The following is a 25,324-nucleotide window of genomic DNA, read 5'->3' on the forward strand; positions in this document are numbered from 1 at the left end:
TTCATGTCTGGTATTGCAGCTCAACTCCATTTAAGTAAATGCGGCTGCAATAACTTACACACCCTGTGGACAAATAAAACTAACCATCATTTTATTACAAGCCTTACAGAATGCTTCAATGAATAATTCATGGCCTATACCTTTGGGAAGTTTGCAGATCCAGTCTGTCTGTGACTCACATTCGAGGGCCACCCACTGCAGGGATGAGAGGTTTAACACTGCGCATCTCCGGATGTCATCATTATCCTGATTGCTGCGGTCAAAGTTGTGGTATATATACTAAAAAGATAAACAAACTACATCACAAGATTGGCTGTAATGTTTGCCATCATCAGTTTTTCAGCTACACCATTTGCTCTCTCTAGTCTGAAGCCGACTAATACATTGCAGCAATGCACACCTATCTGACTATGTAACAGACTGCAAACCAACCATGTGTAGTCTGATCATGAAGCTTGTATATTTGTGCTGTTTAGGTCTTTAACACCTCAACTTTGTAAATATAGTGTGCAGGGTTAGAGATACTGCACTTTAGCAGAGGCGGGGGTACAGTACCCGCTTGTCAGACACAATCGAAAAACCCTACTAGGGAGGAGATAGAAGCAGCTTCTGTCTCCTCTTTTGCCACCTACATGGTGCCCAGTGAGTGCTATCCAGTAAACAAAAACATAGGCACTGCCAATGCTTCTGTAGCACTTAGCGATCACATGATTGCTGGGTCTCTGCCCATCATGGCAGAGCTGCTGGGCCTAGCAACCTCGAACAACTCTGCCAGTGTCACTGTAGTGGACTGCTTTCTCCTGTAAATGGAGTTCCTATAGATGTCCCAGTTACAGTGGAAAAAAGGAGCAATATAGAAAAAATAAAGATTATCCCCAGAGATCTTTTATAATCTGTTTGAGAAGAACAAATTATGTTTATATATTTATTAGCTGTAGTACCCGGCATTGCCCGGGATAGTAACTAACTCTCTTCCTCTCTCCACCGAAATTATATTAACTGTCACATAAGTGGTCTTAGGCCTCTTTCACATGTCAGTATTTTGCATCAGTGTGTCATCAGTGTTTTGATGCCAAAACCAGGAGTGGAACTTACAGAGAAGAGCTATAATTGAAAGACTGACACCTGTTCTGTGTTTTGGAGACACTCCTGGTTTTGGCATCTAAATACTGATGAAACACTGATGCAAAATACTGTGTGGAAGAGGCCTTAGGCTATGTGCCCACGGGTGATTAAACCTTAATCTGCGGACCTTCTGGATTTTCGAGAAAAATCTGCAGGTTTCAGCATGTACAGACACTCCCCATGTTATCCTATGGGACATGAGGAGTGCTGTGTCCATGCTGCGGATACGTGCGGCAGCGGAACATGCTGCGGATGTTCAGCAGCCGTACATAATTGCATGTCAATTCTTTCTGCGGAAATACCTGCGGAAACCCAGGCCCTCCACTATGGAGATATGGCCGGGACTTCCGCAGGTAATCCACAGGAATGTCCGCAGGTTTTCCGCAGCTATTTCGCTGTACTACCGCAGCTAAAAATAGCTGCGGATTCCAGCGAGCAGCTGCAGGAAACCTGCGGCCGTACCTGCGGATATATCTGCAGGTGTGAGCTCCCGTGGTCACATAGCCTTATACTAAGAATGTCCTTTGTTGCCTATAACAACCTATAACAACCAGAGTTCCTATTAATGACCTGCAGCAAAATAGAAGCAGAGCTGTGATTGGTTGCTATAGACCACCTGATAAATATCCAGGCTAACTGTCAAAACAGCCAATATATTACCTGCACATCCAAACAGTAAGTAAAAGTTGTTGTTTTTTTGTCGAACAACTGTAAAGTGCGGGGTTAAAATTTCCCATCAAAAGATCGTCAAATGAGGTGACTGTGCAAATATCGCGATTGTAAATACGACGATGTGGATTTCATTAGCGGATACACACACATACATACACTAAGCTTTAGATATTAGATATACAGTATATGTTACAGGCAATGTATGAAAACCCGGCATTCTATAGAATACCTAGACAATCCCTGTCGTTTTCAGGCAAGGTATGATATATCTGCGTTGTTCTATACTTTTCCTAGGCATTACTTAAAATGTCTAGGTATTATAAAGAATGACAAGAACTGCTCAGGCAACGTCTGATATAATGCGCAGATTGGAAAAGTTAGCCATTACATATAATGTCTAGGTGCCCAGATTGGAAAAGTTAGCCATTACATAAAATGTCTAGGTGCCCAGATTGGAAAAGTTAGCCATGGAAGTCTGCTGCTACTGTGACGCCCTGGCAAAATCAGGTAGTCACAGAAAGAGTTAATCCTCCTTGGCAGCTACACAATCCCCACACAGATGTACACCAGCCAATCAGGCCCTACTCACCCCCTCCCCAGGAAAAAGGGAGGGGGGCGAGAGGAACTAAGGGAGAGAGAGAGGAGTCAGGTTTCAGTTTGTGTTTAGGCAGTGGAGAGCTGACAGGGGAGGCTTGGAGCTCCCCGGAGAGAAGGTGGTAGCCGGGGTGGAGCCCTGGATTACCGGACTAGGTGGCTGTGAGGGCCACAGGCGATGGAGATCCGATTGCGGGAATCCTGAGGCGACCGGGACAGGGTTGTAGCCCGCCGGTGCTGGGAGCGGGACCCGATCCGGAGGCCGTTCAAACGGACTAGTCCAGACAAGGAAGAGACAGACAGAGAGTGTAGAAAGAAGGGCCCTGGCTGTACATCTGGGTGTGGGACCCAAAGACACCCGCCAAAGGTGACCGGCCATTTGGCAAATTGGTTGACAAAACAGATTCTGTGTTTCCTGACCCTACACATGAATGCAGCCTCATCCAACACCAGGACAACCGAACTGTAAGTGTGCTGATCCCTGCGAGCCCTGCCACCATCACAACTCCCAATTGGGTCCCAGGACTACAACTTCCCTACCCGTGTAGGGGATCCCACCTTGCTGCCCAACACCATCAGTCCCGGGCACGGTCCCCAGAGGCAGCGGCGGTGCCACCATCTCATCACCGCAACCCACGGGTGGCATCACAGACAATCTCCCTTTACATATTCCCCTTTTGTTGTGGAGCCTGGGATCACAGACCGGGTCACGCCACCGTGATACCTCTAGAAGCGACCCCATTGGCCCGGTTCGGAGTACCCCCTATCCCTGGGCGACACATTTTGGCGTCACGAACAGGATTCTTACCCCATCCATGACCTGGATGATGTGTGCCTTGTAATGCGTGAACTGTTTGAAAAATTTTGACCTGCCGCCATCTTGCCCGCCATTTTTGGCGCCAAAACAACGGCACCATCTTCTTCTTCCCCGAAAACGGTGCGAAGTTGAAGCCCCACCCCCTGGGAACAGGGCCGGAAGGAGTGCTCGCAAAAGACCAAGGGGGGCGGGCAATGAAGCGGTGGCATGTAACCGGAACTGTAAAGTGCAGGGACGCCAGGACTCTGCAAAATTTTGTTACTGGAGACAAGAGCGGCAAGATGTCACAGCAGGCTGCAACCCCGATGATATCCCATCCGGCCCCGAACCATGCTGAAACCCCGATGATATCTCACCCGACCCTGAGCATGGCCGCAACGGTGATGACGTCGGCTCCGGCAGTCCGCCCGGCCGCAACAGTGATGACGTCGGCTCCGGCAGTCCGCCCGGGCCGCAACGACGGCAGCACCCGTCCTAAAATCGCCCCCAGGTGCAGCACCAGCCGCTCCCAAATGCCTCGTCCCAGCTGTGGAGCAGCAGGAGTGCACCTGCAGAGAGGAGGAGCAGACCACTGAGCTATGAGGCCCTCAGCAGTTAGTGAAGCCGGTTGTAGCCGGCGCCGAGGGCATCCAAGTAAGCCTGGCTCCTGAGCAGGAGGCAGAGCACGGAACCCGGGCCCCGTACTCGGAGTAGCGGCAGCAGCAGCAGTGGTAGCGGAACATGGACGGCTACCCACAAGTTTAAAGAATTACTGTTTTATGGACTGTCACCCCTGTTGAACGTCCTCAAGTTCTCGGACGAGGCCATCTGCATAGCAGGTGGGGGGTGGCAGGATAGTTAAAGGTTAAGCAAACGTACCTCCCGATGTGGGAAGATGTATGGTTGTAATGTTAACTTTTTCGTTTTCCATTAAAATAAACGTCAGTGGCCGGACAGCCTGCGGACGGGCTGTATTCAACCAAGAGGGAGTGTGAAGCCCTGGCAAAACCAGGTAGTCACAGAAAGACTTAATCCTCCTTGGTAGCTACACAATCCCCAAACAGATGTACACCAACCAATCAGGCCCTACTCACCCCCTCCCCAGGAAAAAGGGAGGGGGGCGAGAGGAGCTAAGGGAGAGAGGAGTCAGGTTTCAGTTTGTGTTTAGGCAGTGGAGACCTGACAGGGGAGGCTTGGAGCTCCCCGGAGAGAAGGTGGTAGCCGGGGTTGGAGCCCTGTGAGAGCCACAGGTGACGGAGATCCGGTCGCGGGGATCCTGAGGCGACCGGGACAGGGTTGTAGCCCGCTGGTGCTGGGAGAGGGACCCGATCCGGAGGCCGTTCAGTGAGAGTGTGGAAAGAAGGGCCCTGGATGTACATCTGGGTGTGGGACCCGAAGACACCCGCCAAAGGTGACCGGCCATTTGGCAAGTTGGTTGACAAAACAGACTCTGTGTTTCCTGACCCTACACATGAATGCAGCCTCATCCAACCCTAGGACAACCGAACTGTAAGTGTGCTGATCCCTGCGAGCCCTGCCACTATCACAACTCCCAATTGGGCCCCAGGACTACAACTTCCCTACCCGTGTAGGGGATCCCACCTTCCTGCCTCACACCATCAGTCCCGGGCACGGTCCCCAGAGGCAGCGGCGGTGCCACCATCTCATCACCGCAACCCACGGGTGGCGTCACAGACATTCTCCCTTTACATATTCCCCTTTTGTTGTGGAGCCTGGAATCACAGACCCGGTCACGCCACCATGATGCCTCTAGAAGCGACCCCATTGGCCCGGTTCTGAGTACCCCCTATCCCTGGGCGACACACTACGGCACAGCAATTTACCCAAAACAGTAAATGGAAGTCTGCTGCTATGGCACAGCAAGCACACTACTTCATTCCAGAAAGCATACAGGGTGGTCTGTCCAAAAGTAGTAGGTGGACAGGAAGCAGATGTGTGAAACTGGCTCAGTTGCCCTTAGCAACCAATCAGATTCCAATTTTCAGCCCTTAGCAACCAATCAGATTCCACTTTTCATTCCTCACAGACTCTTTGGAAAATGAAAGGTGGAATCTGATTAGTTGCTAATGTTAAGGGCAACTGAGCCAGTTTCACAGATCTGCTGCTGCCTGCTCTGTCCACCTACTTTTTGACGGACTACCCCTGTAGTATTCTACACTTCGCCAGTTTGTGTAGCACCCAGGGATATGGGGTACTCAGTTCTGGGCAGTGTCTCTTTTGGGAATGTCACGATGGTGGCCGTTACCCAGTTCCATGCCCTGGGACCTTTTTGTAATGGGGATATTTACAGGGGATTTGTGAAAAAGTTATTCGTGACGCCACTTGCGGTGTTGCGGCTAAGTATAGGGAGCCGCCGCTGCAGTGTCTCTACTGGGGCTGATGGTATGGCAGCTAGTATGGTAGTCCTTCCGCAAGTAGGGTATTGCCCCAGCGGGTGTATGGTGCTGTGGACGTCAGAAGAGGAGTCTAGACAGGTATTCAGTGCAACTGGTTTACTCACTGTTCTTAAGGTGTTAGCTGGTTGTCCGAGGCCGGCTGGTTTTGCATCCAGGTCCCCTTCATCCCAGTGCCAGACTGGTTATCTGGTACCTTCTTCCCCTGCACCTGTCTCTGGTAAATGGGTCCCTGTGGTATGGAACACTGGGGGTCCCCGGTTTGTGATTTGTCCACCTCTGTCCACCTGACGGTAGCATGAACCCTGTGGGGATGGAGTCTCTGGTCCTGTCCCTGGCTCTCTCTTTGCTACTGAGTCTTCGGATTCCTCAGGGTCAGCAAGGTCCTTGATGGTGTGCAGGTGTTAACAGTTCGGCTTGAAGCAGTTTCCTGTCCTAGGGTCCCGTACCCCGTCGGTGCGTAGTTCCGGGAGTACACCACCGTACTCCACCATCAACCACTTCTCCTGGGTACCAGGTCACCGTCAGCCCGAGTCAGGGAGTCACTTCACTTCTACCTTTACATCTCTACAGTCACTGCTGTTCAGACTACTGACTTCCTGTCTTCCCGACTACTCTCCACAGTCTGCCCCACCCACTTGGACAACTAGTGGACTGGAGTGGTTCCACCTCTACGCGGCCATCCATTGGTCCCACCCTAGCTAAGCACCATTATATGGTGCATTGTTGGGGAAAACTGGGATCACCTGGGTTTTTGGTGGTACCGGCACTGAGGTCCTGGGTACCTAAGGGGGTAGGCCCTGCATTCTGGTGGGGATGCAGAACTTTGTAGCACCTTGATGGTCTCAGGGGCGCTACATTTGTCATTTAGGTGACTAGGAAATGTATGAACATCTGATGTATTTCATACTTTGACAACCCACTTCCGGCATTGTATACATTGCCTAGATATTCTATAGAATGCCTGTTACACATTGCCGGTAACATATACACTGTACATTATTTATTTGTACTCCAAAACAATGGTAAACTATAATAAAATTTGTCCAGCGTAAGAGAAAGCCTCATGCAGTCACATCAGTAAAATAAAATAAAAAAGAAGTTATGGCTGCTGAAAGGCAAAAAGGCCAAAATTAAACAAAATTGGCAAATCATTTTGCCCCATTCAGGTCTGGCCACACTGACTACAAAAATGTATTTTTTTTTCTTCTTCAAGACAATAGTTTCATTTTCATAATTAATTGAATGCTTTTTTAACTTACCCCTTGTCCATCACTCCAAACCCAACTTTGATCACCACTGGGATCTCCTCGGTAAAGGCCAATCCAAAATAAGTGTTGTTCATTGGATTCAGGATCTGATTCACTAAAAGAAACATCGTCACAGAATATATCCAAACAATCTTTACAATGCCAGGATCTGAAAATTGACTTTCTCGCAAGAGAAGACTCCCAACTTTAAAAATAATCCCACTGCTATCAGTTGCCGTAACCAGAAGAACCTTACAAAAATCCACGTGTGAACAGAGACGTATATGAAGACCATAACAATGTTTGGTAAATGATATCTCCAAGGTCCCTGTGATGGTGGGATATGGTGAATTGTGTATGTTCAGATGTTAGGAGTGTTGCCTTGTGTGTACATTGTCCTGTCTGCAGGGCAATCACCCCCTACAGTCCTTCTGTCACTAGGTTATTGGGGAGGAGGGGTCTGGAGTCCTCCCAACCTCTCTGCTTATCTGGGGGATTATTCAGTCTGTCTGAGGACAAGAGACAAGCAAGAAGATTTATCCTTTGTGGGTGAAGCTGGGCTACGGTCCGCACCCCAAGAGAGACTTGGACATTTATCGCTTACTGGACTACTTTACCCTCTATGTGGTGGATTATTTTATGGACCTTCTGAATTGCATGGAATAAATGTTCTTTGGATTGTTCACTCATCTCTCGCACTGTTGATTGTGTGATACTGGAGAAGGATCCCGTGACAGTCCCATTTTCCAAATTGAGATCAAATTGTGACAATACTTCTGGATTAAAAAAGGGGTCTGGAGTGTAGGACCTCCCCTACGATGTCCATGAGACAAGGGGTTTTGCATTTGGGAAGACCCTACATTTTTATTTGTACCAGACAGCAATTTAAAAGAGATAAAGACTTCAGATTAGTTTCAGTTATTGCTTATTGGTGGAATAGCAAAATGGAAATGTCCCCTACATTTTACAGAGGTGTACGAATAGCAGAGTCTAGTACAAAAAGGAATATGTACGATACTACTTACCCAAAGATTTTATTTAGTAAATTAGCAACATGCTGCTCCTCTGGAACGCTGGAGATACTAAGTAACTGAGCCCCAATTTCTCGGCAAGATTGTTGAGCTGAGCCCCAATTTTTTTTATCCTTGGAATTCTCTGAATGAAAGACCTAAGTGGGAAATCAGAGGCCCATAATTATTAGCGGCTACAAGTAACTTGTGATTGAGTGATAGACCTTTCTAGTGAGAGGCTAGCTAAAGGGAAATCAATCAGAATTTAGTGACTATATGCCCCTCTGGTTAAGGCAGCATTCATACTCCTGTGTCATGGTCTGAGCACGGACCATCGTGCACGGACTGTCTGCGGGTCTCCTGACCCGACCTTGATAGTCTCATTTATGTCTATAAGGCTGTTATGTTTGGATCAGAACTAGTGGGGTCTGTAATAGTATTGGTGTCCTCATATGGGCTAAAGGGACCATTTGGACTCCTTATGTTCCAGGTCCCAAGTGTGAATGCAGCCCCTGTACCTACCAAAGTTATGCCCCTGGTCAGGACATCCATGGCCTGTCCATGCATTGCGGTTTGTGCTCGGACCATAACACATGAATGTGTGAATATGGTTTTACAGGAAGACATCAGAATAATAAATGACAAATCTTAGATGGAAGCCCAGATACAATATAGCCATTACTCGGTTTTCATACTAATCCGCTGTTTTCAATGTTGATGGCAACTGGATGTAAACAGTGTATGGAGCCGCAGCAGAACATCTCCAGTCACTGTGTAGTAAGCAGTTCTAAAGTGCTACAGCTCAAGTGAATAGTAGCTGAGCTCCAGTACCCAAGAACGAGCCACTAAATAGTTAACAGAGATGCGCTGTTTTGGCTCTGTCAACGGTGTACATCCGACTATCTCGGGAGCCCCCTAAGTGCCCCCACTGGTCTGTTAGGGATAGACCAATGATATCAAAGGTCTGGAAAACCCTTTTAAGATACATCTCTACAGTAGCAAAAAAGCTGCCTACAATACGATAGGATTGTCTTCTGATTTATCTCATTATGCAACGTGGCGCTAGTATGGCGCCCTGGACAAGCCAGGACGTCACAGGTACTGCAACAACACACCCCACACCCCGGCTAGGCACATCAAAGTCAGACAAAAATCCTTGTTGCCTCCCTCCAGGGGCTGATGTCCACACCAGGGGGTGGAGCCAGGCGGTTGGCCCCACCCACCGAGGAGTTCACAGTCCTGGAGGCGGGAAAAGGAAAGCAGATCAGTTAGGGAAGTGGAAGAGTTGAGGAGTGAAGTGGTAGTGGAGCAGACTGACCGTTTCCGCGTGCGTGGCCCGGGCACATACAGCAAGGTTGGCAGACGGTGGTGACCGTCTGCATTAGAGGCTGATTGACGTGAACCGTAAGGACCGGGGACGGGCGGTGGCCCGCCGGTACCGGATCGGGGAGCGAAGAGAAGCCAGCACCATTCTGCAGGGCCTACGGACCCCGACCAGGCTTGGAGTCGCCGTAAAACTGGTCAAATCCGTTAGCGAAGGGAACCTCCGGGGTTTCCCAGCAGTCAAGACCCGATTGAAGGCAACCGCTCTAACCGTAAAGGGAAATACATTCACCGCCAAGGCTACAGTTCCCAGGGCCAGAGCCTGCAGGCAAAAGGGGCTCCCTCAGCATCCATCCAAGCTGGGGAGCGGGTTACCGGTGGGAAGCCACCAGAACCGAGAACATAACACAGGTGCAGGGAAAGGCAGTCACCGCCAACCTACCAGGGGAAGAACCACCGCAGCAGTCTGTGGGACCCGTCCATCCAGCCGCTTGTTTTACCGGAGACTTTGCATTCATCATTGGCTGAGTGAGTACCACTGTGCCGTGCGGCACCGCGCTGCCCCCGCGACCCTGCACCTCACCAGGCCCTGTAACCCACCTGCCATTCCTCCCTCACCGGGCCCCGGGACAACCAACCCCGCTACCCACGGAGGGGAAGAACAACATCTAAGCTGCTCCCTGTCATCGCTCCCGGGATCCCCGTTCAGAGCAGCGGTGGTGTCACAACCTCACCACAACCGTGGGTGGCGTCACGGACAATAAATCCCCAAAAACCATTCCCCTTTTCACTCACGGGCGAGGAGCGCTGCTCGAGTCCCCAGATCCGGCCCACCGCTCGAGCCACCGAGCAGCAAGCGAAGCAGCAGTAGCGCCGGACCCAAGCGTGGTGAGCGCAGCGTCCCCTCCCCGCCCGTGACAATAGCAAAGTTGACAGAACAGGTGCCTACCGTAGAATCCTGTGTTTGGCTGGTGACTCGAAAGTGGTCTTCACCAAAGACACTTAAGCCACTGTAGTGTTATGTGATGACCTCCTCCCAGTCTCACCTTGTAGCAATGGTGTAGTGTGGGGGTAGAGCTCCATTCATCAGGACAACTTCCATTAACGCTGGGTGTGGGCCGAACTGCAGGTAATAGAGGGACCATTGGAAGCAGAGTCTGCATACAGATGTACTTGGATCTGAATGAATCACAGTCCTTTACCTCCCACAAACCAAGGGATCTTCCAGTAGCCAATGCTACACATCCCCCCTTATCGTAACCTGATGAAAGAAAATGTATGTATAGCATTATAAAAACAAATTAGTAGTGGCAATGGGCGGATTATTACCTGTGCTCAATCTTCCCAGTGATTAGAGTTCAGCGAATAAATCAGCAGGACCCTGGTTTAGCGGCCATATTAGTAGTCTGTGGCCCCTGGACAGGAGCCCTGCAACCGCCTCTTACCTGACAGCAGCTGCAACTTTGATTATCTGAACTGGCGCAATATTGTGTATGCTCCACGCTTCAATGATGACATCACATCAGGCCAGTTAATCAAAAGAGGATGTCCTCAGGTAGAAGATGGTTGGCAGGGCTAACATCCAGGGGCCACCAAATACTAAATTGGCTTCTGGATCACGGTCCTAAAAATGAACTCACTCATCTCTGCCATCTGAGTATGTATAGGACCCATCAATATCTTTTTAATTACCAGGTTCATCTCTGTTCCAGTGAGTGTAAGTCACTTCTTCCCCATTATACCAGCGAAAAATTCCAGTACGATTGATATCCTGCAATGCTGTCCAGTGATAGCTTCCTTCAGACTCATAAAGAAGACTATTAACAAACGCCTGGTCAAACCTATGATTGGGAAAATGAGAATTAGATATACTGTAGACATAGATTAACGAAAATTCATTATGGCGTGTTCTCACAGGGAGAAAAGACCAAAGATTATCCATCTTGATTTTTCCCGGCAAAAATTACCTTGTGTGGATAAGATGTACAAAATGTCAACCACGTACTGCGGGAAAAAGCTTCAGCTAAATTGACCAGTGGTTTAGATTTTCAATCTACTGTATATAAAGTCAATTTTTGCTGCGGATCGTCGCCCCAGATTTAAAAGGTCATACTCAATATAGGAGTGCACCATTCCATTGCCTCCCAAGGGCAAGTGCTCCTGAGTGATTGACAGTTTGGGCAATGGCATGGCCCAAACTGTACCTCTGCAGCATTGGAGTAGTTCAGTGGCACCAAAGCCTATAGCTTACAAATATTGCACTGATTACCAAGGATGCCATTCACCACAGATGGACTGGAAAGGTGGCCAGTAACCTAGTCTATGAGCCATAAACTATGACATTACAAATCCCTTTATTCTTTGAGAATAATGTGATATTTTTAAATCAAGGTAGATTGCAAAATTGATTGTTTTCACAAGCACTCTGCAATTAAACTAAGATGTTGAGAAAACCCTTTTAAAGGGTCTCTGTCAGGATAATTTTGCTATGCAATCTGAAGTCAGCATGCTGTAAGAGTTAACATGAAGTTTACAGCCAGCCATCTCTTATCTCAAAGTGTATTTTTGTTTACCTGCAATGTTAGCATAAGCCTCTTAGCTTTATCATTAGTGGGTCTCAGCAGCACTGTGAGTTGTAGTCCGACTCCGCCCCCTCTGTAAGTAGCAGCTTCTGTCTATGGAAATGTACACTGAAAGCCTGGTGTGGGCGAGGGCAGCTCTCCCAGCACTACTACATACAAAAATTAAAATCTTTCACTATGTCAGAATGGCTGCAGCCAGTAATCTAAGTGATACATTGTTGGATTCAGAGTGTTTTTTCCTACATCATGCTGCTCTGAGATGAGGTAGCAAAACCAGCTGACAGATTCTCTTTAAAGTGAATCTATCAGCAGGTTTTTGCTATGTAGTCTGAGAAGAGCATGATGTAGGCGATAAGACCCCAATTCCAGTGCTGTATCACTTACTGGTCTGGATGCTGCCATTTTGATTCAATCACTGTTTTCTCTGATGTAGCAGTTCTCTGAATGCTGAGCTCTGTGTAACCTTGCCCACAGCACTGATGGGCAGCTTTTTGTGTACACTGTGCGTGGGTAGTAAATTGCTAGTCTGTGGTTAGGAAGGCTGACTAAAGGGTACTTTACACGCTGTGATCTCGCTAGCGAGATCGCAAGCGATCATACCCGCCCCCGTCGGTTGTGTGACACGGGCAAATCGTTGCCCGTGGCGCACAACATCGCTTACACCCGTCACACGGACTTACCTTCCCTGCGACGTCTCTCTGGCCGGCGAAGCACCTCCTTTCTAAGGGGGCGGTTCGTGCGTCGTCACAGCAACGTCACTAAGCGGCCGCCCAATAGAAGCGGAGGGGCGGAGATGAGCGGGACGTAACATCCCGCCCACCTCCTTCCTTCCGCATTGCCGGTGGAGGCAGATAAGGAGATTTTCGTCGCTCCTGCGGTGTCACACACAGCAATGTGTGGTGCCGCAGGAACGAGGAACAACATTGCTAATAAGCAGAGAACGATTTTTGGTTTCAGGACGACCTCTCTGCGGCAAACAATTTTGACCGCTTTTGCGATCGTTTAAGGTCGCTGGTAAGTATCACACACTGCGATATCGTTAATGATGCCGGATGTGCGTCACAAACACCGTGACCCCGACGATAATTCACTAACGATATCGCAGCGTGTAAAGCCCCCTTAAGAGGAACAAGATTTAGGATCGTTTAGCTTGCAAAACACAAGACTGAGAGAAGACCTAATAGCTGTCTACAAATATCTGTAGGCTATGTGCCCACGCTGCGGAAAATTCACGGAATTTGCCGCGATTTTTTTGCGGATATTCCACGGATTTTTCAAAAATCCGCAGTACAGCGAGTACCCAGCCATTTCTATGGCATTTTGGAACTGCTGTGCCTATGTTGCGCTTTTTTCCGCAGTGGAAATAATGCGGATTTTCCTGCGGAAAAATCTGCAGCATGTGAATTATTCCTGTGGATTTTTCCACACAATCCTATACTTACCTGCCTTGATAGCAGACACCGGAGTCACTTCTTCCAGTGCAGAGGAGCGCAGTGGAGCTAGAAGCAGGAAGAATGAGGTGGGCGGGGCTTGCACGAGCTCCAGTCATGTGACAGCCAGAGCTAGTTCAGGCCCGCCCACCTGCTCCGGCAATGTGCAGACAGACACGGCCAAAGAGTGAAGTGCTGCGTGATGGAGGTAAGTATGAACGCCCCCCATCACTCAGCACTTGTTCTGCATTGAGGATGCAGTGCTGAAGCCATGGTAGTGTATCCTCAATGCAGAATGACCGCAGCATATCCGCAGGACATTCCGCAATACATCCGCAGCATTAAAACAGACAGTAGTTGTGCTGCGGTTTTCTGGGAGCTCCTGCGGAATCCGCAGGACACTTTTCCCGTGGGCACATAGCCTGAAGGCTGTCCCACTGTAGAGGGATCAGTTTTATTCTCATTTTCACAAGGAAAGACTAGAAACAACGGGATAAAACTGATGGGGACGAGACACAGATTAGATATTAGAAAAAGCTTTTTGACAGTGAGGGTGATCAATGAGTGGAACAGGCTGCCACGAGAGGTTGTGAGTTTTCCTTCAATGGAAATCTTTAAAAAGAGGTTGGACGGACATCTGTCTGGGATGATTTAGTGAATCCTGCTTTGAGCAGGGGGTTGGACTAGATGACCCAGGAGGTCCATTCCAACTCTAATATTTTATGATTCTAGTCCTGTAGTGATAACCTCCTGCTGATAAAACACTTATTTCATTGAAACAGCAACTCACAGTCCAGTAAGTGACAGATCATTGGAATCAGGCTCTCAGGCCCTACATCATGTTGCACTCAGACTACAATGAAAAACCTGCTGAGAGATTCCCTTTGACCCTTTAGAATGCCAAAGGTGATAGTTGTAGCATTGCCGCAATAACATCTGCAAGGGAAGCCAGAATTGGATAAGACCTTGTGTAACGCCCCTGTAAACGGGTCGTTACAGGGTATTAAATGTTACCCCATTTTTCCCGGGCAGGAGGAAGAAGGGTCCCCACAACACACACTGGCAGGAAGGAGTTAAAGAAGTTGTCCAGTTACCAAAACTGATTTTTTTTTTTCTAATAAATCTTGCTAATATGTGCCCCTCAACACATCTATTATGTTTTTTCAGCAAAATTACCTTTTATTGTGCACTAGCAGCACACGGTCATTGCTGGCTCCAGCTCTGATGGGGTTAATCTCTCCTCTGACTTCCTGTGTTCAGTTCCTACAAGTCCCAGAATTCTTTGTGGCTCTAGGGCGGTGTCTAGCTTATCTAACACACCCATTGTGTCTAATACACCCACTCTGCTCTCCGACCAAACCCTCCTCCCTGCCTCTTCCCAGTGGATGTGCACTGAGAGCAATCACACAGAGACAGCAGCAGCTCTACACAGCCAGGGGAAGAAAGTGTGTGTGTGTGAATATACAGTGTATGTGTATGTGTGCGCGTATATACAGTGTGTGTGTGTGTATATACAGTGTGTGTGTGTATATACTGTGTATGTGTGCGCGTATATACAGTGTGTGTGTATATACAGTGTATGTGTATGTGTGCGCGTATATACAGTGTGTGTGTGTATATACAGTGTGTGTGTATGCGTATATACAGTGTATGTGTATATACAGTGTGTGTGTGTATATACAGTGTGTGTGTGTATATACAGTGTGTGTCTGAGTGTGTATGTGTGTGTGTATGTCATACTCATCTGTCTGCAGGGTCCGGGTGCCATGCCTGCTTCCAGCCCCTGTCTCGGTACCGCCGCTCTGGCTGTGTGCAGTCTCCCCGGGGCACGCACGAAGCTTGCAGGACCTGGCGGTGGATCACCTGATGCAGTCACCTGACGCATCAGCTGATCGTAATTCTCGCGTTGTCGCCCGGCCGGCTATCAGCTGATCCTGCCGTCAGGGGACTTCATCAGCTGATTACCGGCAGCTCCTGCAGCGATGGGCCAGGATCAGACTCCGCTGCAGGAGCTGCCGGTAATCAGCACAGACGTGAGTATTTATTTATTTATTTTTTTTTTTCTACTGATGCATCAGCTGATTGTATAATCGGCTTTTATACAATCAGCTGCTGTGTCATGTGATTCACGTAGTTTAACCTGACACATCATCTGATCGCTTTGCCTTCCAGCAAACCGATCAGATGATATTGGATCCTGATTGGACGGCGCGGGACCCTAACCCAGGATTACTGCGGAGGGGGGTTCTTTATTTCAATAAAGATGGAGTCACTAATTGTGTTGTGTTTTATTTCTAATAAAAATATTTTTCTGTGTGTTGTGTTTTTTTTTTTATCATTACTAGAAATTCATGGTGGCCATGTCTAATATTGGCGTGACACCATGAATTTCGGGCTTAGGGCTAGCTGATAATATACAGCTAGCCCTAACTCCATTATTACCTAGCTAGCCACCCGGCATCAGGGCAGCTGGAAGAGTTGGATACAGCGCCAGAAGATGGCGCTTCTATGAAAGCGCCATTTTCCGGGGTGGCTGCGGACTGCAATTCGCAGTGGGGGTGCCCAGAAAGCTTGGGCACCCTTCACTGTGGATTCCAATCCCCAGCTGCCTAGTTGTACCCGGCTGGACACTAAAATTAGGTGAAGCTCACGTCATTTTTTTTTAAAATTATTTCATGAAATTCATGAAATAATTAAAAAAAAAAAGTGCTTTTCTATATTTTTGGTTCCCAGCCGGGTACAAATAGGCAGCTGGGGGTTGGGGGCAGCCCGTACCTGCCTGCTGTACCCGGCTAGCATACAAAAATATGGCGAAGCCCATGTCATTTTTTTTTTCTTTTTGGGTAAAAAACTGCATACAGTCCTGGATGGAGGATGCTGAGCCTTGTAGTTCTGCAGCTGCTGTCTGCTCTCCTGCATACAATGAACATTTTGAATAAGGAAATGACATCAGACCTTTTTTATTTTTTTCATCAACAATCTTTAATGGCATTGTGCACTGATTAAAAACGCAGTGAGCAAAAACGCAGCAAAAAACGCACCAAATCGCGGCAAAAACGTGACATGCAGCACCGCAGGTGACAGAGCAGAGCAAGTTGGTGACATGCTCTGCTCTGACACATAGTATGCTGCATGTCACTGTATCCACTCTGGGACTTGTTGTGCAGGTGACCGGATGATACATGTCACTAACTTGCTCCACTCTGTGACTTCTGCTGCATTGTTCCAACTGTATACACTCTCACCTGAACAAGTCTCAGAGTGGGGCAGTTAGTGACATGTATCATCCGGTCACCTGCACAACAAGTCCCAGAGTGGAGACAGATAGTGACATGCAGCACACTATGTGTCAGAGCAGAGCATGTCACTGTCTCCACTCTGGGACTTGTTGTGCAGGTGACCGGATGATACATGTCACTAACTGCCCCACTCTGTGATTTCTGCTGCATAGTACCAACTGTATACACTCTCACCTGCACAACAAGTCCCATAGTGGAGACAGTTAGTGACATGTAGCATCCGGTCACCTGCACAACAAGTGCCAGAGTGGAGAAAGATAGTGACATGCAGCACACTATGTGTCAGAGCAGAGCATGTCACTGTCTCCACTCCGCTGACCTCACAGCCCGTACACGCTGCGATGGATGCAGGGGGACACAGAACAAGTAATCGGCCGACACTGGAGTCATCTGATTACTTGGGATGAATTGAGCAGTAAAATGCTCTGGTGCTCGATGGGCGAAGCCCATGCCGATTTTTTTTTAAAAAAATTCATTAAAAATAAAAAAACAAAAAAATCACATTGTTTGTGGGCTCCCGCTGCATTTTCTATTGCTAAGGGTAACCAAAGCAGCTACTGGCTGCTAGCCCCCGCTGCTTGGTGTTACTTTCACTGGCAATAGAAATGCAGGGAAGCATTTTTTTTTTTATAAAGGTTTTTCCCTGAAAACGTTTTTAAGAAAATGACGTGGGCTTCGCCATATTTTTGTATGCTAGCCAGGTACAGCAGGCAACTACGGGCTGCCCCCAACCCCCAGCTGCCTAGTTGTACCCGGCTGGGAACCAAAAATATAGAGAAGCCCTTTTTTTCATGAATTTCATGAAATAATTAAAAAAAAAAAAAAATGATGTGGGCTTCACCAAATTTTTGAGTCCAGCCAGGTACAACTAGGCAGCTGGGGATTGGAATCCACAGTGCAGGGTGCCCAAACTTTTTGGGCCCCCCCACTGCGAATTGCAGTCCACAGCTGCCCCAGAAAATGGCGCTTTCATAGAAGCGCCATCTTCAGGCGCTGTATCCAACTCTTCCAGTGGCCCTGGTGGCAGGTGGCACGCTGGGTAATAAGGGGTTAATACCAGCTATGTTTTACCAGCTGGTAAAAAGCCCGAAATTCTTAATGTCAGGCCAAGTTTAACCTGGCCATTAAGAATCTCCAACAAAGGGTTTAAAAAAAAAAAAAAAAAGACATCACACAGAGAAAAATACTTTATTAGAAATAAATACACAGACACAGTAGGGACTCCATGTTTATTACTCCCTCTCACCCCTCCACGATGGAGAGATTTCTGTACTGACCATGCCAGGAGAGAGGGGGGGGAAGAGAGCGAGCGGGGGGGGGAAGAGAGCGAGCGGGGGAGAAGAGAGAGAGGGGGGGAGAGAAGAGAGGGGGGAGAGAAGAAAGGAGGGGAGAGAAGAGAGAGAGGGGGGGAGAAGAGAGGGGGGGGAAGAGAGAGAGGGGGGGGAGAAGAGAGAGAGGGGGGGGAGAAGAGAGAGAGAGGGGGGAGAAGAGAGAGAGGGGGGGAGACGAGAGAGAGGGGGGGAGAAGAGAGAGAGAGGGGGGGAGAAGAGAGCGAGCGGGGGGGAGAAGAGAGCGAGCGGGGGGGAGAAGAGAGCGAGCGGGGGGGAGAAGAGAGCGAGCGGGGGGGAGAAGAGAGCGAGCGGGGGGGAGAAGAGAGCGAGCGGGGGGGAGAAGAGAGCGAGCGGGGGGGAGAAGAGAGCGAGGGGGGGAGACGAGAGAGAGGGGGGGAGACGAGAGAGAGGGGGGGAGACGAGAGAGAGGGGGGGAGACGAGAGAGAGGGGGGGGAGACGAGAGAGAGGGGGGGAGAAGAGAGAGAGGGGGAGAAGAGAGCGAGAGGGGGGGAGAAGAGAGCGAGCGGGGGGGAGAAGAGAGCGAGCGGGGGGGAGAAGAGAGCGAGCGGGGTGGAGAAGAGAGCGAGCGGGGGGGGAGAAGAGAGCGAGCGTGGGGGAGAAGAGAGAGAGGGGGGAGAAGAGAGCGAGCGGGGGGAGAAGAGAGCGAGCGGGGGGGAGAAGAGAGCGAGCGGGGGGGAGAAGAGAGCGAGCGGGGGGGAGAAGAGAGCGAGCGTGGGGGAGAAGAGAGTGAGTGGGGAGAGACGAGAGAGAGGGGGGGAGACGAGAGAGAGGGGGGGAGACGAGAGAGAGGGGGGGAGAAGAGAGAGGGGGGGAGACGAGAGAGAGGGGGGGAGAAGAGAGAGAGGGGGGGAGAAGAGAGAGGGGGGACGGAGAGAGAGGGGGGAGAGAGAGGGAGGAGGGAGGGGGGGAGAGAGAGGAAGGGGGGGAGAAGAGAGAGAGGGGGGGAGAAGAGAGAGAGGGGGGGAGAAGAGAGAGAGGGGGGAGAAGAGAGTGGGGAAAGAAGAGGGGGGGAAGAGGTGCTCTGTCACCAACTGTCTCCACTCTGTGACTTGTGGTGCAGGTGACAGAGTGCAGACAGTTGGTCCCATGCAGCAGGACAGATGGCAGAGCACAGCGGTGACATGCCTGTCAGTGTCTTGCTGCTGGGAGGAGCAGATGATCACACTGCCCGACACCGGCCGCTCTCCTGACATCGCAGCAGAGCGGGCGGGTGGAGAGTGTGAGCACATACTTACGTGCAGGGGGGGATTCAGCTGAAGACCCCCCCCTGCACTGCACACTGGCGCCCCGTGCCTCAGCCTCACCATCTGCAGGACGCCGGCTCCACACACTGACGTCCTCCGGATCCTCCCCTCGATGCTGAGCTGTGACGTGCGGTAGTCACCGCCCACAGCCCTGTCACTCAATCTGAGTGGCGCCGGCATCCTGTGACGTACCCGTCTTGTTTGAGAGCCCGGAAATGCCGGGACGTCAGAGGATGCCGGCGGCCACAGCTCCAGGGGGTCATGTGACAGGCACTGAGCGTGCAGCATAGCGCCGCTCAGTGCCAGAAATGGAAATACAAGCCAATGGAGAAAATACCTAGAATTGTAAGTAGAACTTCGACAGAAAATAAAAAAAATGGGTGAACCACCCCTTTAACAGCATTTGCAGCATGAAGTTTGTTCTGAGTCCATGACTCATCCTGTCTCATTAATGAGCAGGTGGCTGGACACAGGCAGGTCCCCATGACAACCAAGGGGAGGGGGGCCTGAAGGAGTGAGTTTAGTGCAGAGCACACAGAAGTTTAGGCAGAACGTCAGGGGCTGCAAGGGAGAGCAGACGTCCAGAGAACAGCTCCTGTTGAGGAGATGCCACGAGACCAGGGCTGATAACACCTAGAGGAGGGGAATGGAGCTGAGGACTGGGGCTCCCTGGAGAAAGTTGTACCCGGTGGTGGTTGGTGGTGTACGCTACCGGGGATGAGAGAGACAGAGAGGCGGCGAGTTCCCAAGATGCTCTATGCCACGGGGACGGCACTAACGCACCGAAAGGGAGAGACCCCCAGAACACCTCACCGGACACCCCTTCCTCCTACCTGCCTGGGACCGACCAAAGGCTACAGGCGGCGAGGACCAGCACCCGGGTGCGATGTGAAACAGACTTTAAATAAAGAACAACTGGAACCACACACCATGACTGCTGTGAGTAATGCCGCCGCCCTGTGCCCCCGGTGTCCCTGAGGACTGTTTCCCTGGGTCTCATTAACCTCCCGGGGCTCCCCCGCTCCACCCGTGGGGAGCGATTCCATCCGGCTGCCCGTAACACCTGCCCCGGAGAGAGACCGCGCAGCGGCGGCTTAACACCTGGCCGCAAACCACGGGTGGCGCTGCAAGCACCCCCGTCCCCGTCCCATACCGTTTCCTGGGGAAGAGCGATGGCAAGCCCCCCCAGGGACCCCGTTGCCCTCCTTCCGTCCCCCCTTGTAATACCAGACTGGCGGTCGGACTTTCCTTTTATTGAAACCCGCCGGGGGTCACGGAAGCCGGGTCGGGTCACTCACAGCCTGACCCCGAATACCACCGGCCCGGTGACCGTGCGAGCCCTGCAAGCCCCGGCGTGGGCGTTTCACTTGTGCACATAGCTTTATTATTCTGCACCACTATGAAATAGGTCCTACCTATTCTGGATAATGAGCAGTCTAGAGGAACGGCCAGAACAAGATTTAATAGCCTCAGTGTACGTCACTTGTTCATCGCTGAGCCAATAACAAGATGGAGTGTGCCAGTTCCAGCCCTAAAGAAGGAAGGAAGGACATGGTGTAAATGACATAGATCACTACTCCAAATATATGAAAATTCTTACAATTATATCAATTCAAGTATTTTGCTCATTACTTTGTATGTAGGGCTATGTGGGACCCATTATTCTGTATGGAGGGTTATGTGGGGCCCATTGTTCTATAAGGAGGGCTATGTAGGGCCCATTATTCTGTATGGAGGACTATATGGGCTCATTATTCTATATGGATAGCTATGGGGGGGCTCATTATTCTGTATGGAGGGCTATGTAGGGCCCATTATTTTGTTTGGAGGGCTATGAAGGGCCCATTAATCTGTATAGAGGACTATGTGGGGCACATTATTCTGTATGGAAGCTAATGTAGGGCCCATTATTCTGCATGGAGGGCAATGTATGGTCCATTATTCTGAATGGAGTGCAATGTGAGGCCCTTTATTCTGTATGGAGGACTATGTGGGGCCCAATATTCTGTATGGAGGGCTATGAGGGGTGCATTATTCTGTATGGAGGGCTATGAGGGGCCCATTATTCTGTATGCAGAGCTATGTTGGGCCCATTATTCTGTATGCAGAGCTATGTGGGGCTCATTATTCTGTATGGAGGGCTATGTGGGATTCATTATTCTTTACATTGGACTATGTGGGGCTCATTATTCTGTATTTAGGACTATTCTGTATGGAGGGTTATGCGGGGTTCATTATTCTGTATGGAGGGATTTGTGAGGCCCCTTATTCTATATAGAGGGCTATGTGGGCAATGTCGGACCCATTATTCTGTATGGAGGGCTATGTAGGGTCCATTATTCTGTATAGAGGGCTATGTAGGGCCCATTATTCTGTATGGAAGGCTAGGTGGGGCCCATTAATCTGTATGGAGGACTATGTGGAGCCTGCAACTAGATCGGCCCACAACTTTGTCCAAGTTTTTAACTTTGGCCCTTTGTGTATTTGAATTTGACATCCCTGCTCTGGACTCTTATGAAAAAAAAAAAAAATACTTACCTCATCACTCACTTCTCTGGCTGACCTACTGCTCGCATCTCCAGCCTGTTCACTATAGTTCAGGACTTCCGTCCCAGTCACTGCACCTTTAAGAATTGTAGCGCATGTTGTAGCGTTACAACTGCGCAGCCTTACTGAGCGCAGTGACCCTTGAAGCCTGGTCGTGACCGGAAGTCCTTGCCTATAGAAAAGAGGATGGTGATGCAGGCCATGATGGCAGAAAGGAACAAATTGGGTACGGGCATGAGGCAGCAGGGTGGCTGGAGAGGTGAGGTATTAGTTTGCTATTTTTACCATTTGATGGCCCTGTACACCAAAGTATCAGCCGGAAATCTTTTTTTTGATCCTTGCAAATTGAATTGTAAAGTATTTGAATTTGTGTGGAAATGTAAATTTCAGGAAATTCAACTCAAACTTGATCCTTAGTGGATCGATTCGCTCATCTCTAGTCGTTAATGCTATACACTGATGGATTCGGCCTGGGTAAAAGCCCATTGAGTGCTGGAAGTGTGATGTGAAGAAGACAAAATAAAACAACTTGTCCGCTCTGAAGCGGTGGGCTGCACAAGCCGAGACCCTGTCCTCAATTTCAGAGAATCCAACCAGGGACAGCGAGTCGGATCTTATGTGCTCGGTTGTAAGTGGATGTGAATAGTATCAGGAGAGGAGGAATAACTGCACATTCTTGTCCGTGGTTTTAGAAAAGGATGTTCACAAGGTCTCCACATGTGCCGATGTGTGAAAACAGCCACAATACTTTTAAAACAGCTGTTTACTTAGAAAAATGGCTTGTTTCCTGGTCATTCGGGGGATGGGAGATTCATCTGAAGCGAATCTTACTGCGAGATTTATTTTTATCTGCCAGTGAACAATGCATGCAATTTAGAGACTGGAATACCTCTTTATAATAATAAATAGTAGCATTCCTGTTTGTACCTTTTGGCAGGGACCCTGGTGGTCCTCAGTGGTCCCCTGTGTGGGTTGTCCAGGCTTCTTGCAGATAAACGGCCTGGTCTGATTACATGGGCTGTCATTCCATTTACCCTCCTGTAAAAAGAAATATTCAAGATCATCAGGCTGTGACAACTGGTGAGATATTATATTGATTTTGGCCTTTATTCAAGCCCCCCTGAGAACAAAGTAACTGTATAGCGCCTCCAGTGGTCGTGTGCAGAAGGAGCCAAGCAGAAAGTCATTTATGTGTGCATTGCAAATAGCCCATAAACTATTTATACCTTTCAACACATCATTACACACAACAGAAAATGATGCCAGGGTGCGAACATTTCATAAAACTGCAGATATGGTATAAAGCATTCTAGAACATGGATGCTTTCTTTCAAAAACAATGCCACACCTGTCCACAGGTTGTATGTGGTATTGCAGCTCACACTCTTCGATTGGTATTGCAGCTCAGACTCTCCGATTGGTATTGTAGCTCAGACTCTCCGATTGGTATTGCAGCTCACACTCTCCGATTGGTATTGCAGCTCACACTCTCCGATTGGTATTGCAGCTCACACTCTCCGATTGGTATTGCAGCTCACACTCTTCGATTGGTATTGCAGCTCAGACTCTTCGATTGGTATTGCAGCTCACACTCTTCGATTGGTATTGCAGCTCACACTCTTCGATTGGTATTGCAGCTCACACTCTTCGATTGGTATTGCAGCTCACACTCTTCGATTGGTATTGCAGCTCACACTCTCCGATTGGTATTGCAGCTCAGACTCTTTGATAGAGCTAAACTGCAATACCAGACATAACCAAACGATAAGTGTGACGCTGTTTGGGTGAAATAGCAGCTATGTTGTTTTGTTTTTTCTAATCATATACCACCTACTTTAAGATCAGATATTGGCAGTAGTCCTTAATTAGGAGGCACAAACTATTTCCATATAAATGCAATGGTTTGGATTTGGCTTTAATAAAAAATCTGGAATTAACAGTCACAAGGAAAGCTATTTTTTCTATCAAATAAAAATCCTTTTCTCACCGGTCCCCAGATAGTAACACAGTCCTCCATGCTATCCCGAAAGTTATTGGGTTCAAAGGGATGCCATGATGTAAAAGTGACGGCACTGCCGTCTGACCACTCAAAATTCATCTGGTGCTTGATATCATTCAGTCCGATCCAGAGCTCTTCTACATCTGAAAGCAAAAGTATGTTATTAATCCTGGATAAACTCTGATCTGGGTGCTTCTTCTCTGTTAAATCATTGTCGTGTCAGGGAAATCCCTACTACTTTGCCTGGTTAGGGCACATAGAGGTTCTAAAGTTATGCCCCCTATCTGGAATCCCAGAAAATGAGGCAAAGATGATGAAAATCAGTGGTTCTTGCTCCAATGGACTTGAGTCATCCATGTATTACATTAATGGCTATCAATCTAAATAACCACCATGTAATGCTTAATTTTTCTTGCTGCTTTTAGGAAAACACATACCTGGTTGACTCTTACCCTAGGAATCTGATAGGTTATCGTTGACCTGAAGTTAAAGGGGTTGCTCACTTTTTGGGGAAAATGTTTTCATTTTCGAATTCTTTACTTAGAAATTGAAACTTAGTTTACTTAGGTTTCGATTTCTTTACTTAGATGCATGTATTTGGTGCCAAAGGATTATTGCAATTGGGTTTCATACTAAATTTTGCACCATTTGGTTTTCATAGGCATTTTGTTTCCCAACACATTCAAGTTTGATGTGGTCACAAATCAGCTAAAAGAAGCTCAAAAAATGACAGATCTAACAGTAACAAACTCTCCCGTAAAACAGAATGAGATCCTCGATGGATTCTTGCTTAACCCGTTCTGCAATACAAAGGCTATAAAATTTTTAATAGAACCAGATTGCAAAAAAAAAAAAAATAACTTTGAGCCCAAATTACATTGATTTAAGAAAACAAAAATGTCCAAAAAAGTGAACAACCAATGTAAAAATGTGAAAATCCTTTTGAGGAATGGATAATGTAATTTTGGAAACACGTAAATCAACAGACTAGATATAGTCACTGGGATAGCTTCCAGATATTTTACCTTGTTTTATCTGCTTGGTAACGAACTCCAGCTCCAGCAGGTTGTGGATGCTGACCAGGTTGCCCTCACTACGCACACATGTCTTTTTTGCTTCCTGCCAGCTCTTTTTCTCATTAGTTAGACGGTAGCAGTTTGTGCCATAACTCTGCCATCCAGAATCACACTTTACAACATCTGGCTCCACCACGGGCTCTGCGGCAAAAAGGAAGACAGTTTATCAAAGGTGACAAGTATCACTAACACCAAGGTAGCTTTACTGGCCGGAAATAACATTTTATCGCAGTCATTACTTCAGATCTTTAAACAAGATAAAATATAATATAGACTGAAAAATCGGATGTCAGTTGTCTACTGGATCAATATAGTGACTTGTCAGTCACAGTGAATGATGCTTCGTGCACGTTCATAGAAATCAAAAAATGTTCTAAGACCTGCGTGCCCCCTGCAGTACTGACATTATGTGAACAAAAATATTGTGACCCTCCACATTGCACCAACAAGAGTTTATATAAATCCACAAGCAAAAATATGGAGTGGGTTCCCCCGTTTACAGCTACAACAGCTTCCATTATTCTCTGAAGAGTTTTTACAAAATTTTCCAAGTATTTATTTTTTTAAATTTATTTTACTTACTTTGAGGTGCTAATAATTTTGCAGCGCT

General features: G+C 48.4%; 1 protein-coding gene across 2 annotated transcripts in view; it reads right to left on the reverse strand.

The window, feature by feature from the left end:
- The window catches only part of MRC2 (mannose receptor C-type 2), a 166,809-nt gene that overhangs the window by 60,115 nt on the left and 81,370 nt on the right, over positions 1–25,324 (reverse strand). For both annotated transcript variants that reach the window (XM_075350287.1, XM_075350286.1), the window contains exons 7-15: positions 24,664–24,855; positions 23,627–23,781; positions 22,567–22,677; positions 20,508–20,623; positions 10,877–11,025; positions 10,231–10,445; positions 7,877–8,019; positions 6,864–6,966; positions 141–279 (exon numbers count right to left, since the gene is read on the reverse strand). In XM_075350287.1, coding sequence (XP_075206402.1) covers positions 141–279; positions 6,864–6,966; positions 7,877–8,019; positions 10,231–10,445; positions 10,877–11,025; positions 20,508–20,623; positions 22,567–22,677; positions 23,627–23,781; positions 24,664–24,855 — 1,323 coding nt within the window. The remainder of the gene's footprint in view (positions 1–140; positions 280–6,863; positions 6,967–7,876; positions 8,020–10,230; positions 10,446–10,876; positions 11,026–20,507; positions 20,624–22,566; positions 22,678–23,626; positions 23,782–24,663; positions 24,856–25,324) is intronic.

This window comes from Anomaloglossus baeobatrachus, chromosome 5, assembly GCF_048569485.1.
Source record: "Anomaloglossus baeobatrachus isolate aAnoBae1 chromosome 5, aAnoBae1.hap1, whole genome shotgun sequence".
NCBI classification, from domain to species: domain Eukaryota; kingdom Metazoa; phylum Chordata; class Amphibia; order Anura; family Aromobatidae; genus Anomaloglossus; species Anomaloglossus baeobatrachus.